Below are 14,976 nucleotides of genomic sequence, written 5' to 3' on the forward strand. Positions count from 1 at the left end.
CAAACTATCACAAGCCCTCTTCCAGAGACTCCAGCCTATTCAGATCACATCTGCTGCCAAGTGGCAATATGAGGTTTCAGTTCTCTCTAAGATTTTATTTATTTACTCATGAGAGACACACAGAGGCAGAGGCACAGGAGAGGGAGAAGCAGGCCCCGTCTCCAGGATCTCACTGAGCCCCCGGGCGTCCCAGTTCTGTTTAGACGGGATGAAAGTGGCAGAGAGGAAGGACTCTGGGTAATCATGGCATGCAGGTTTTTTGATACTGAATTTTAAAAAATTTATTATCGTGACCCCATACATCGAGGTTTAAAAAAAGCCTCCCTGATCATTGTAATTCCGTAAAGCTGGGGCCAGTCCCCGCACTCCGGACCCTGCAAGCGCTCCACGCTCTCACGGGATACGCGTGTGTAACACCCGTACACGCACGCCCGTAGACGTAACCTGCAGTGTCAGACGCCGTACAGAGGCCAACCAGGGCCACCAGGGCCACCAGGGCCAGGCCTGCGGGGAAGGCAACGGGCGGAGGGAAACCGTGCAGCGCACACTCCTCCCGTGCCTGCGGCTGCACCCGGGCCTCCGGCGGCCGCGCCCCGGGGCCGGGCTCAGATCAGAATCGCCTCGATAATCAGCGGCGCGGGACGGGCCCGGCCTCGTCTATCTGATCAATTCATCACTTCTGAGCGCCGGGCCCCGTCAGACCAGCGCCGGGGCCGCGGTGCTGCCGCCGCCCGCGGGCCTCGCCGCACAGCGCCCCACGGAGGGGGCTTCGCAGGAGGAAGCTTTTCATCTCGGGCCGGCCCGGCGGGGCTGGGTCACAACCCGATCAAATAAGATCAAGGTGTAGACGGGGGGAGGGGCTCAGGGACGGCGCACATACGCTCGCCTTGCACGCCCCACGTGGACCCACCACACTCGCACGCCCACTCACTCAACCCACACGCGCCTTCCACGCACATCGCAGCACCACACGCACCATCGCCGCCGCCCCAGGCCGCTCTCCCTCCGGAAAGGGCCGGAAGTCGGTACCCCCCCCTTTAAAGGCCTCTGCCTCGGAGGATTCTGGGAGGAGCCACTGAGCGCAACGCCCTCGGCCGAATGCGCCCTCGGTGCGCTCTGCTGCCCTCGCGTGGCTCGGAGGGGGAACCCGGGTCCCCGGTTTGGACAAACTCTGGCAAGACTAGACCGCAAGATCGTGCTTGTCTTTTTTTTTTTTTCCCCCTCTCTTTAAAGATTGTAGTTATTTATTCATCACACCACACACACACACACACACACACACACACACACACACACACACACACACACACACACACACACAAGCGGGCCCCATGCAGGGGGCCCGACGTGGGACTCGATCCCGAGTCTCCAGGATCACGCCCTGAGCTGTAGGCGGCGCTAACCGCTGAGCCACGCGGGCTGCCCTGATCGTGCTTGCCTTAAGTACGATCTTTGCCCAAGTACATATTTATATCCGTATCTATAGCTTTTCTTTGATCTTCGACCCACGTCTTTGATCCAAGTTCTGGATATAAGATGAGTCAGTCGCAGGAGATTTATAGGTGATGACTGCTGTCCCATGGAGCAGGCAACCCTGGTCATTAACCAGGATCGGCGCCCCCAGGAGCTCCTTCTCCCAAGGGAAAAGGAAAACATTTTACCAAAGGGAAAAGTGAGAATAGATTATTTAAATCCAATGATTTAGGGACGCCTGCGTGGCTCAGCGGTTGAGCGCCTGCCTTCAGCTCAGGACCTGATCCCAGGGTCCCAGGATCGAGTCCCCATCCGGCTCCCTGCATGGAGCCTGCTTCTCCCTCTGCCTGTGTATCTGTCTCTCATGAATAAATAAAAATCTTTAAAGAAATAATAAATCCAGTGACTTAGTAGTCAGGCTGTGAAATGAGTAAAAGCAGGAAGGTATATCCCTGTCATTTACAAGAGCCCTCTTACTACGGGGAGCTTGATTTCATTTTTTTTTTTTTTAAAGATTTTATTTATTCGAGAGAGAGGCAGAGACACCGGCAGAGCGAGAAGCGGGCTCCATGCAAGGAGCCCGACGCAGGACTCGATCCCCGGTCTCCAGGATCACGCCCTGGGCCAAAGGCGGGGCTAAACCGCTGGGCCACCCGGGTGCCCGGAAGCTTGATTTCTTCATATTGCTGAGCCTTCACTTACTGTCCATTAAAGCATGTCTTTCAAACTCCAGAATGAGTAGTGAGTATATAATGAGAATTAGCTCCTTTCACATCAAGGGACACAATTTTTTACATGTCAGTTCCTTCTTTCTCCTTTTTCAACAAAAAACGTTTGTGTGTGGGTAAGGTAAATCAGAAGAATTTTGTGGATTTATAATTTGTAACTGTGCCAGTTCCACTATGCACTTGGAATAAACAAATAGGGGAAAACTATCCATGTCAGAATCCCACTGGCTCAACAATTTTCTGGGTGCATGGATGGTTAACCTGATAATCTCACGTTTCATTATTTTTTTTTTAAGATTTTACTTATTTATTCATGAGAGACACCGAGAGAGAGAGAGAGAGAGAGAGAGAGAGAGAGAGAGAGAGGCAGAGACACAGGCAGAGGGAGAAGCAGGCTCCATGCAGGGAGCCCGATTTGGGACTCCATCCTGGAACTCCAGGATCATGCCCTGAGCTCAACTGCCCTGCCACCCAGGCATCCCTGATAATCTCATTTGAATGAAGTTTATGACTGGTAATGACAGATATTTGTATTTCAATAGCAGTGGTAGATAAAATGTATGGAGTGTTATCTGCCTTATTTAATATACTTTAAAACTTATTCATATATACCTGCTTATATATAAGCTGATACATGTATCAGTTCCCTCAAAGGAGGAAACTACACCTTCATAAATTCTGAACTATATCGCATATTTGCTGACCATTACAAGGGATTAACAGGAATAAACTAACAGTTTATTAGTCACTAATAAACTAAAAAGGTATACTTGGGTAGAACCCAGGGGACTGTTGAACACTTAATGAATTCATCGTGTGACAAATAAAATGGACAAAAATGGTAGGGAAAGAAATTTTATTTTCAAGGATTTGTGCATACAATGGTGAATAAAAAATTGTATTTCAACTATAAAAGGCTGACTCCATTCCACCCTGGTATTCAGGGTTTATGGTGATGCCAGTTTGAATCTGAGGCAATATTGCTATCCCCCTGCTTCCACCCCTAAAAGACTCCCTCAGAGGAACAACTTCCTATAATTTTTAGTCAAAATATATATGACACATCAACCAAAGTAATGAGTTAAACAGCCGTCTGCTCATCTGCTTACATAAAGGCAAGAAATGAAATAAGCTGTGTATTTGTTTCTTGCTGTAAATTACCTTCATTTTGTGCACATTTTTGGTACATTCTCGTATGAAAACATCTCAAAATATAACAATTTAGGTCAAGATGACCCATCTGGGAGGTTGTAAAAATTGGTTTGAACTAGAACTGTGAAAAGAAATATGAAGCAGCTCTACTCACCAAGCTTAGAGACATTAGCCCTATTGGAAAACAAGTCATTAAAGCTACAAAATAAGTGCAAAACATGCTAAACCTGTATTTCCAGGGAGTGACATTCCTGCTGGCCAACAGGTCCCAAACACACCTACAAGGTGTAACTCTTCCTTTCTATTCCAATAGATGTCCTTTCCCTCATGCGAAAGATCCTCAGAAGTGACAATGGAAAACACATTAATCATTGAAATTTACCCTGCAGGCCAATTCCGGAAGAGGCAAAAGCCACAACTCTGAGATGATTAGACATGTAGTGTTTACTTGAGGACTTTCTACACCCTAGAAACCCTCAAAGCACTGAACTGCCTATTTTGGAATCTAAACTTCCTAGCAGCTTTTCTTTGGGGATAAGAAAAAAAAACAATTTCCTGCCACACAGGGGTCAACCACAGCTAACCTGTCCATAGTCAAGTTTTACTGTAATGGACAATCCAATTAGTTCCTATACTTTTGCTTGCTTTTTACAATAATTTAATTTTAGACCAACTCTCTTTTTTAAATGGGTAAGTCTTTTCTCAAATGTTGAGTCATCTAAAATGACTTGTGTAAGGTATTATATCCATGGAAAGGCCTATTAATCTCTATTGCAAACATCTGTTTTCCTTTACTTTAGAAAACGCCCTCATTTTATCCATGGATTCTATGAACTGTCCAAACATGCCCGTGAATATCAACAACTTCTCTCACTCATTTGAATTTACCGTGTTCTTATAATACAAAGAGTTTCCAAGATACCTAAAGAGTACTGCAATATGAGGAAAACTAAGAGTTGCCCAAGAAAAACAAGCAATCAATTAAAAATTGCCATAATAACCCAGACTCAAACACAGAATAAGGCTGTGTCTTGGATAACATGACAAAACATTCATCTAACATCACAATAAATTCTTATACCAAATGACTTTACTAGTGTATGAATTATATACTAAATTTTACTCTAACTGCAAATATATTAAAAATTATTTCTTCAATACTTTCTCTTTTCCCTAGTAATGGCATTTAAGACTGAGTAACGCTATTTAGTACTCAGTAACTTAGAGTACATAAAAAGGTTTTAGGAAAATTACAACAGTGGATTCATTTTCTCTATACCATTTGATGGGATGAAGTCTCTTTTGGGGGATACTGGTGAACAGAACATTTTTCTCATCCCAAGTTACTCCTTTCTCGTCTCATCACAGACAGATAATTCCTAAATCTTATATAGGCCCAGATTTTCTTGGCAAACTCTTGAGCTACCAACACAGCACAGCTATTTCATCTCTCCTCTTTTTGCAGTGAGGACCATGCCTCTCTTTTCTTCCCAGATGGGTATATGAAAGAGAAATTTCCAAAGCTGAAAATTTTTCTTGGTATTGTTTAACTCCTATTCCCCTCCTCCCCCCTCACCCACCTACCGCCCCCCCCCCACCCCCACCAAGTTGCCAAATCCAAATCAAACAGTGGTGGGGGGGAAAGTCAAGTCTTGAAAATTCTCCTTCCAAGAGGTGTGAATATAGCCTATGTCCTTCCCTAATGAGGCTCGGTTTGAAAAGATCCTCAGGATGGGCTGAAGAACAAAATGGGTGACAGGTTTTGATGCAGGAGGTATGTAATCTTGTCACCGTGGGGTGTAATTTATCTGGACATTATATGCTCTCTGCTGAGGACTGATTCACACACAGGTCAAAGGAAGTGGCCTTCTGGAGTCCCCTGAAGCATAAATAATGTTTGTAACCAGGAGGAATTTCCCCTATATACAGTAGGGGCAGATGCTGTGGTGTCATCTTGGGGACTTTCATGATTTTAGCTGAGCTCTCTTACACTGGGCCCAGGCCCCGGACAGTTTCTTCACCCTCATCCTCTTGGTTGGCAGCTGATGAGATGGATGCTTTGGAATTCATTTAACAAACAGGACGTAAAAGGCCATTACAATGCAGGCGATTGCCACAGCAGCATGCAGCCTGGTTCCAATCACAGCGGCTAGCAGACAAAAGTAAAAAGAGAAAAGAAATCACATCTGCCCTTCATGTAAGTCCTCACTTTCAAGGTGATATTTTGAAACCTCTAGTCATGATGAAGAGACCTATCAAGGTTCTCTAGAACCACTCAGAAATGCATTTAAATACTATCTTTGGGGGCACCTGGGTGGCTCAGTGGTTGAGTGTCTGCCTTCTGCTTGGATCATGATCCCTGAGTCCTGGGATCAAGTCCCGAATCAGGCTCCCCACAGGGAGCCTGCTTCTCCCTCTGCCTGTGTCTCTGCTTCTCTCTGTGTCTCTCATGAATAAACACATTTTTAAAAATAATTAATTAATTAAAAAATATTAGACTTAAGCTCTAGGTTCTAGGTTAACATACTCTTTGTATTTTGCCCTGTTTTGACAAAAGATTTAGGTAGGTAGCATTTACCTATAATAAGTGAAAAATCATTTGAATTAATGAAACTTTTTTTTTTTTTTTTTATGATAGTTATGCAGAGAGAGAGAGAGAGAGGGGCAGAGACATAGGCAGAGGGAGAAGCAGGCTCCATGCACCGGGAACCTGACGTAGGATTCGATCCCGGGTCTCCAGGATCGCGCCCTGGGCCAAAGGCAGGCGCCAAACCGCTGCACCACCCAGGGATCCCGAATTAATGAAACTTAAAAGAGAATCCAGTATATTCTTTCTAGAAATTCAGAAAAACTTTTCATTGAGAAAATATTACAATTCTAGTCCAGTCTAAAATGCTTTAATTTATATACTTTTACTACATGGAAGATATTAAAATTACCTTGATGCGAAAATAAATAGTTATATCACAGTGGAACCAAATATAATGCCACAATAACCTATCCCACCTCCCACACACACTTTGTAGCACCTCACTGTCCAGAGATGGCAATCTCCTCTCCCTGTCCAGATATGATCTTACCTTTGTAAAACACACCCCAAACTCCTTTCTTCTCTGATAGCAGCCAGGTTTTGAGACGAGGTACTTTCTTGAAGTAAGCACAGGTGCAAACAAAGAGCAAACCAAACACCAGAATACCATCCAAGGAGTACACTGTTATAGAAAGAAACACACACACACACCTTTGGTACTAATCTGGCTTGGGACAGGTGATCCCATTTGAGAATGCAAAGGAGAACAGAGTGATATCAAGACTTTAACATCAATTAGCAATGCCAACCCTTGACAAGAGGAAGCCTAAAATCCTGGGACTGACAAGGTTACTTCATTGTTCCCCAAATTGCTTGCAGACAGCCCTCTTACAAAGATTTCACTGCACCTTCTCCTCCTCTTTCAAGAGCTACAAGTCTCGGGGATCCCCGGGTGGCTCAGCGGTTAAGCGTCTGCCTTCTGGCTCAGGGTGTGAGGCTGGAGTCCTGGGGATCCAGTCCCACGTCGGGCTCCCTGCATTGAGCCTGCTTCTCCCTCTGCCTGTGTCTCTGCCTCTCTCTCTGTCTCTCATGAATAAATGAATAAAATCTTAAAAAAAAAAAAAAAAAAGAGCTACAAGTCCTGAGAACACTGCATCACTTTAGTGGAATCAGCCTCCCAGGAATGGCCAGTGTTGATAACAGTTTGAGAGAGGTGTGAGAATCCTTGGAGCATGAGCAGAGGAAAGTACACATGTTCCTATTATCAATCACTCATGTGATAAAGGAGAGCTAGATGTTTAGCCAAGTCTCTCAGATCTGCATTTGCTGAAGAATATGTTAAGGCAAAAAGTAAAGCTAAATGGATAGAGCAATTTTCCTACGCTTATCTTACACTTTATGTATGATACTCTACTTACAAACCAAATTTCTGCTACAATAACAACACATTCTTGTTAAAAAAAAAAAAAAAAAAAAGCATCTGAGGCATTGACATAGAACAACTGTGGGGCACCTGGGTGGCTTAGTCCGTTAAGTGTCTGCCTTCAGCTCAGGTCATGATCCCAGGGTCCTGCATCCGCCCTACTTAGCTGGGAGTCGGCTTCTCCCACGCCCTGTGCCCCTCCCCACTGCTTGTGTGCGCTCTCTCAAATAAATAATCTTTGTTTTACAAAAAGGACAATTGCGGGAGGGGGAGGAAAGCTTTGAACAACTGGTTCTACTTCTTACATACGTTAACATGCTTTTTCTTGTACGCCTACGCACAATGAAGCACCTAACTGCAAAAAAAAAAAAAAAAATTCAGAACAAAAGAGGAGGGAAAGTAACTAAAATTTACTCAGTTATTATTATCTTTCAGACTGCTCTCTTATTTCTTGGTTCTGATTATCTCTTCCTCCCAGTGATGTCCGAGTACTGTGCCTCGGTAACCTTAGACCTGTGACCTGCCCAGGAAGCTCCTAAAGGATATCGTACATAATCAGTACCTGCCAGTTTCGGGCCACTCTATCTCCCTCTCTTCAGTAAAACTATCTCACAGCCAGTAAATTAACACATACACTAACTTCTTATGATGAATGATACTTCAACGTATTATACTTTTACTTTAAGTTCTTGCAGAAAATACCAAAATTCACAAGGTGAAGTTTGAGTCTCCACTGCCTGGCTCGTGGAGAAGGTACCTCTGAGAAAAGCTTTCCTGTGCCCCTCAAATCATACTAAGAAGCCTTCTCTTCTTTCCAGTAAAGTTGACTCTAAAGACCATAAAGGTCCTTCCCCCTGCACTTCCCTGGAATTCGGAAATCATGTCCAGAAAGTGTTCGGAGACGTCTGGAAACTTAGGTGGGATAAACGGTTGCAACCGCCACCTCGTCGGGAGAGGCAGTGTTTAAACCCGACCCCTGCAGCCCTGGGCGGGGTCTTCGGGTGGGGCCAGGCAGACAGGACTTTAGAATCAAACAAGTGGAAGCTTTCCGGCATTTTTTCAAAACAAGGAGAACTTTAAGGGTCTACGTTCGCCTCCAAAAAGTGTGAGGCTTGACCCTGTGGTTTCTCGTCCTGCCCCCGAGGCTACAGTCCGGGAGTCTGAGAACGTAGGGGCCGAGAGAAGGATCCTCTTCCCCCTGGTGCTCAAGCAACAGTGCGCCGGGCCCGGCCTGCGGGTCTTGCAAGGGCTAGAACGCACTTCTCGGAAGGCACGAGGGAAGCAAGGCCAGGGCTGAGCACCGGTGCGGACGAGAGGCCCTGGCAGCCCAGGTGCGCACGAGACGGCGGGGCCGCCAAGGGGCCTGCGGACCAGCGGCAGCCGCCCCGAGACGCCACCGCGGGGCTGGCCTGCGAGGGGGCGGGAGACTCGCCACGTCAGGCCCGGGCCCGCCCGCCACGTTTCCCCGGGCCCTTTCCTCCCATTCTCCGCTCTGGGCGTTGGCTCTCACCGTTCGTCATGGCGGCTGGGCCCGGGCCTGGCTAGGGGCTCCGGGATCGGCTGTACGCGGCCTCGGCCAAGACTGGGGAACCAGCTTCGGGTTGACACTTCCCGATCGGGGTCGCGGCGACGCGGGAGGCGAAGTACGCAGGCGCAAGGACAGACAGGCGAGCGCCGAACGCAACCAGGCGGGGCTAGCGGATTGCGGAGCCAGGGGACGCGGCTGGGCGGCGCCTGCTTACGCACGAGCGAGGCGAGCGGCGTCCGAGAGCCTCCCGGGTGGCCGCGGTGACCCGGCTCCTTCGGCGGTCCCTGCAGCGGGAGCGCTAGCCCTGGCCTGGCCTGCTCGCGGCCATCTATTTGGATAGGTCAGGCTTGCAGCTTTGCGCTTTATTCTGCGCTGTGGCAGCTGCTGTGTGTGTGTGTGTGTGTGTGTGTGTGCACGCGAGCAGCAACCTCCCTGCGACGGCAAGATTGTGTGTGTGTGTGTGTGTGTGTGTGCGCGCCCAGCAACCTTCCTGCGAGGCATGGTGTGTGTGTGTGTGTGTGTGTGTGTGCACGCGAGCAGCAACCTCCCTGCGACGGCAAGATGTGTGTGTGTGTGTGTGTGTGTGTGCGCGCCCAGCAACCTTCCTGCGAGGCATGGTGTGTCTGTGTGTGTGTGTGTGTGTGTGTGTGCGCGCCCAGCAACCTTCCTGCGAGGCGTGGTGTGTCTGTGTGTGTGTGTGCGCCCAGCAACCTTCCTGCGAGGCGTGGTGTGTGTGTGCGCGCAGCACCCTTTCTGCGAGGCGTGGTGTGTGTGTGCGCGCAGCACCCTTTCTGCGAGGCGTGGTGTGTGTGTGCGCGCAGCACCCTTTCTGCGATGGCAAGGTCTCTCTCTCGGTCCGGGACTCCAGTCAGGAGAACCCTGACCCAGGGCTCAGGAGGCGGCCCCTGCAGCCTCGAGACCTGCTTTTACTGCACTGCCCCTTCTTTCTTGCCCTTTCCCCTTTCTTTCTACCTCCCTTTTTGCTATTGGGGTATTACCAGAATCCGTCCCCCCCCCCCCCGGTTTTATTGAGAAATAATTGACCTACATCACTTCTCTTACTCCTTATGGAAATCAGAATAGGCTCCCTCTGAACTCACAGAATGAAATAAGAAGCATAATAGAAACAAGTCACATATTTCAGATCCTAAAGCTCCATTGTATCGGGAAACATTCAGATAGATGATTGCCTGTTTGTTTCTGTGGGTATTTCTTTAAACTTTCAGGAGACTCTCGATGATCTGTATTTGGTTAAATGCTGGAGTCACCTTGGCCACTTTAATCAGGAATGGAGGATATCAGGACAGAGCTTTTCACAACCCTTTCACGAGCTGAGGAAAGTTTAATGATGGAAGTAGAGTGGAGGAGACAAAGCCACAGGTCCCGTTTTGTAAATCGCAATCTTTAATTGTGCACAGTTAGACCTGCTTTATTAAAATGCAGGGAGAGGTGCCTGGGTGGCTCTGGGGGTTAACCTTCCAACTCATGGTTTGGGCTCAGATCAAGTAAGGTCTGAGGGCCCGGGATGGAACCTCAGGCGGGTGCCCTGCTGCAGGGAATCAGCTTCTCTCTTCCTCTGCCCCTCCCTCTGCTCATGCTTGCTGGCTCTCAAATCTTTAAAAAAATAATAAAATGCGGCGACAGTGCAGCTCAATCTTCTGAAGCTGAAATTATATGTAAGGTTACCAGTCGGCCTTGATTGACAGGGTCCTAAAAGAACTCCGTGTCCCCTCTTGCTGCAGTGCAATCTGCTGACTGCCTCCCGCTTCCTTACAGAAAAAAAAAAAGCTACCAAAATGCCTCCTTCTAAGAGCTGGAGTGGAGAAACAAGCCAAAAGAAGCCTGAGGCAGGACAGACTCCTTGCGAAAATATACATAAATGCTAGGGCGGGCAGTGAGGGAAGACAAACAGGACAAAACCTAAGACAAGGCCAGATATATTTATGCACATACACACACAAATCCCCCTGCCCAAATGAACTGCTCACAACCACTCAAAAACAACATAAAAATCCCTAATTGTCTTGGCCTTTGAACCTTTCATCAATTGTATCTAAAACATCATCAGCACTAATAACATCAGAGCAACTGTTAATTCCCTATACCTATAGAGCCCAAACCAGGTCCTAAATAAATTCATATTCACCAATTTGGATTGAATCATGTAGCTCAACTTCAATTAAAAAAAAATTCTCCTCTCTTTTGGATATTATTGAACTGTGCTACCCTCACTGACCTGCACCTAATCGTTGTCTTTATTCAGATTCTTCCACATAAATACAGATGTTCCTAAGAAACTACACCCTTTCTCTTTATTGACTCTCATTTGGCGACCTCTTCTGTTCATAGTTTCAACTACTACCTCTTTGCAGAGTTCTGAAGTTAATTTCTATCCAAGCTCCAGCCTTACATTTCTTTTTTTTTTTTCTTTAAGATTCTGTTTATTTATTCATTTAGAGACACAGAGGCAGAGACATGGGCAGAGGGAGAAACAAGCTCCCTCTGGGGAGCCGGATGTGGGACTCCATCCCAGGACCCTGGGACCAAAGGCAAGATGTTCAACCACTGAGTTGCCCAGGCATCCCCAGTCCTACATTTCTGATAGATTTTCTGATATCTGAAATATTTAAAGTCAAATGCAATTCCTCTCTGATTTCCCAGTTTCTATGATGAATATTTCTTTCCCTCTAATTTCTAAAATTTAAATTTGTAAATTAGTGTTGAGTCAATAAACTTTTTTCAAAAGTCATTCAGATTGTTCCCTTTTCAATCCTGCAGCCATCATGTTAATGATTTTACTATTTCAGTCTTCTTTATTTTTTTTAAGATTTTATTTATTTATTCATGAGAGATACAGAGAGAGAGAGAAGCAGAGACACAGGCAGAAGGAGAAGCAGGCTCCATGCAGGGAGCTCGATGTGGGACTAGATCCCAAATCGTGGGATCACACCCTGAGCCAAAGGCAGACGCCTAACCACTGAGCCACCCAGGCATCCCTATTTCAATCTTCTTTAAACATCAGTTTTATCCTCCAGTAGTGAAAACTTACATTCATATAACATTTTGACATTTCTAAAGCCAACACACCTTGTCATATGATCCTATTTAATCCTTACAAGTGCCTTGTTACCCTATTTTGGTGATAAACTGAGATTTAGGGTAAAACAACCCAATGTCACACTCAAACAATAATTCTGGCCTTCTGAACTGAGGAGTAAAAAATTGTGCTCCAGGGATCCCTGGGTGGCGCAGTGGTTTGGCGCCTGCCTTTGGCCCAGGGCGTGATCCTGGAGACCTGGGATCGAGTCCCACGTTGGGCTCCTGGTGCATGGAGCCTGCTTCTCCCTCTGCCTGTGTCTCTGCCTCTCTCTCTCTCTCTGTGTGTGTGACTATCATAAATAAATAAAAATTAAAAAAAAATTGTGCTCCAAATCACAATAACAACACAACAACTGTTGTTTCCTGTAACAGCAACTACTGACTGCTAAATACTGTTTAACTCCTTACCTTGTTACTCATGGCCTTCCTACAGCACTTTCCACTGTTTGCCTAGGTAGACTAAGCTTCAGCTGTGAAAAGACTTCTGTTCTTCAAACGTACTCTTTGCTTTCACACTTTTTGCTCATGCTAATTACTCTTTTTGGTGATAACTTTATCTTACCGTTTTGTACTGATGGAAACCACTCCAATTTTTTTTTTACGATTTATTTATAGAGCACACAAGTAGGAGAGGGAGAGAATCTCAAGCAGACTTTGGACTCCCCATTGAGCACAGAGTCTCATGCAAGGCTCGCTCTCATCACCCTGAGATCATGATCTGAGCAGAAATCAAGAGAGGGCCCCTTAACTGACTGAGCTACTAGGTGCCCCACAGCCACTCCAATTTTAGCCACTCTCTAAAAGATAAGTGTTTTTTCCCCATCACTCTCAGAATTTAAGAATAAAGTTTAAGGACAAAGACATCACAGTTGGAGAGACGAAAAGAGTGATTAGTTGGCTAATTACTATTTCAAAGGACAGTGATAAACCTCAATATCTTACTATGATTAAGTAGTTATTTTATACTCTGCCCAGAATTTGCCCATTTCTAGTTTTTCTTTTTCCATGTCTTTCTTCTTCCTACTCCTTCCCACTCCTACATTCTCTTACATTCATCTTTTCTCTCTCTACATTTTTTTCTCTAGGTTTTATAAGGTAGTTTATCTTTTTATTAAATAAAATGAATCTTGGGGCACCTGGGTGGCTCAGTGGTTGAGCATCTGTCTTTGGGTCAGGTTGTGATCCTGGAGTGGGGATGGAGTCTAGCATCAGGCTCCCTACAGGGAGCCTGCTTCTCCCTCTGCCTCTCTCTGTGTGTCCCATGAATAAATAAATAAAATATTAAAAAAAATAAGATGAATCTCACCAGATTTTTATTTTTATTTTTTAAAGATTTTATTTATTTATTTATTTATTTATGAGAGACAGAGAGAGAGAGAAGCAGACAGAAAAGCAGGATCCACGCAGGGAGCCCGATGCAGGACTCAATCTTGGGACCCCAGGATCATGCCCTGGGCCAAAGGCAGGCGCTAAACCGCTGAGCCACCCAGGGATCTCCCCAGATTTTTATTTCAAAATTTGTTATACCAAGAATTTTGTATTTAAAGCAATTGTGTTTTCTTTCTGTAAAATTGGGTTGTATTGGTTGCTCCTTTTTATGGTCTTTGAAGGACTAAATGAATTACTGTTTACAACAATACCTGGCATGCACTAAGCACTCCATAAATGCTAGTCATTACTATTGTTGTTGTTCATTTGTTTAAAAAATATTAACCAGTGTCTACTATGTGCTGAGCACTTTGCTAGATTTTGCAGGAATAGAGGCAGAAATGAGTCCCTGCCCTCAGGGAACAAACGGTATCAGAGAAGATAGATGAATGAATACATTTAATTGAGCACAGGCATTATGTATGTAAAGACATTATCTTTGATCTTCATAACTGTTCTGTAGAATATTTTTAAAATTAGAAATCTAAGATTCAAAGGAGGAACATGGGTAGCATCACATAAGTAGTTAGGATCCAAGCCCAGGTCTGTCTCACTTCAAAGCTTCCTTCCTCTTGCTTTTACACTGCAGTTTGGAATGCTTTCCCATGATACTGATCTTTGATGGTTTTGTTCCAAGCCTGTCACCCTGGAAAGCACCATAGCCTTACATTAGGCCAAAACCTGGGCCACTGGCTCTTGCAGCCAAACTGTGGGGAATAAATAGAGCTTCCTCAGTTCATTTCAGCCTCCACTGGAAGACAGGCAGTTGTTGCCAAACATCTGTCAGTCAAGAACAGTGGCCTGTTTGTTCAGGTTGTTGTGGTCACTGAGGTAAACACTAATCTGTCATGGGGACTATGACTATGGCATTCTGGTTGAACCAAAGAATAAGTTCAGTCCCAAAGGCACAGCTTGCAACAATAGCTTCATTTGAATTACAACATATTTGAAAAGGGATGTCAAACAGGCGTTAATTTATGCTACAAATGTTTGTTCCAGGACTTCAGAGCCTAAGGAATGTGCTAGCCTTTGGGAGCTGAAAGATGAATGAGAAACAGACTCTGTTTTTAATAAGATTTAGAAGACAAGATGTGTGTATAAATTGCCAGAAAATATAGTATAAAGTGAGAAGTATTGAAGGAAAATGAAAATTACATGCTGTGGTAGAGAAAATGAGAAAGTGCTTTCAGCTGGAGAGCCCAGGGGAGGTTTAGTGGAGGTGCAGACATTTTAGCTTGCCTGGAAAGGTGCGTGTAGCATTTCAATAAAAAAGAAAGGTGTTCTAGGGGCACCTGGGTGGCTCGGTGGTTGAGCGTCTGCCTTTGGCTCAGGTCGTGATCTTGGGATCCTGGGATCGAGTCCCGTAACAGGGGTTCCTTGCAAGGAGCCTGCTTCTCCCTCTGCCCACTCTCTGCCTCTCTGTGTCTCTCATGAATAAACAAAATATTTAAAAGAAAGAAAGGTATTCTAGTGGGAAAGGAGGAGAGTGATCAAAGCCATGGAGATGAGAAAGCACAGGATAAGTTTGGGGCACAGCACACTCTTGCCTTTCTCCTTCACTGGCTGGCTCCATTCATCCCTGAGGTCTCAGCTCAAACCTTTCCTGTTCAAGGAA

The 14,976-nt window shown here is 45.7% G+C and overlaps 2 protein-coding genes and 1 non-coding gene across 3 annotated transcripts in view; 1 reads left to right on the forward strand and 2 right to left on the reverse strand.

The window, feature by feature from the left end:
- WDR47 (WD repeat domain 47) overlaps nt 1–14,976 on the forward strand; it is a 119,791-nt gene that overhangs the window by 10,969 nt on the left and 93,846 nt on the right. The gene's annotated exons all lie outside the window — the stretch shown is intronic.
- On the reverse strand, nt 606–1,014 carry LOC112918498 (small Cajal body-specific RNA 2). Its single transcript, XR_003234713.2, has one exon.
- TMEM167B (transmembrane protein 167B) lies at nt 3,041–9,465 on the reverse strand. The gene is made up of 3 exons (XM_025996357.2): nt 8,817–9,465; nt 6,434–6,565; nt 3,041–5,502 (listed from the first exon to the last, which is right to left on the reverse strand). Exons 1-3 carry the CDS (start codon nt 8,824–8,826, stop codon nt 5,420–5,422), a joined length of 225 nt encoding a protein of 74 aa, XP_025852142.1. The 5' UTR covers nt 8,827–9,465; the 3' UTR covers nt 3,041–5,419.

This window comes from Vulpes vulpes, chromosome 3, assembly GCF_048418805.1.
Source record: "Vulpes vulpes isolate BD-2025 chromosome 3, VulVul3, whole genome shotgun sequence".
In the NCBI taxonomy this organism is placed as follows: Eukaryota; Metazoa; Chordata; class Mammalia; order Carnivora; family Canidae; genus Vulpes; species Vulpes vulpes.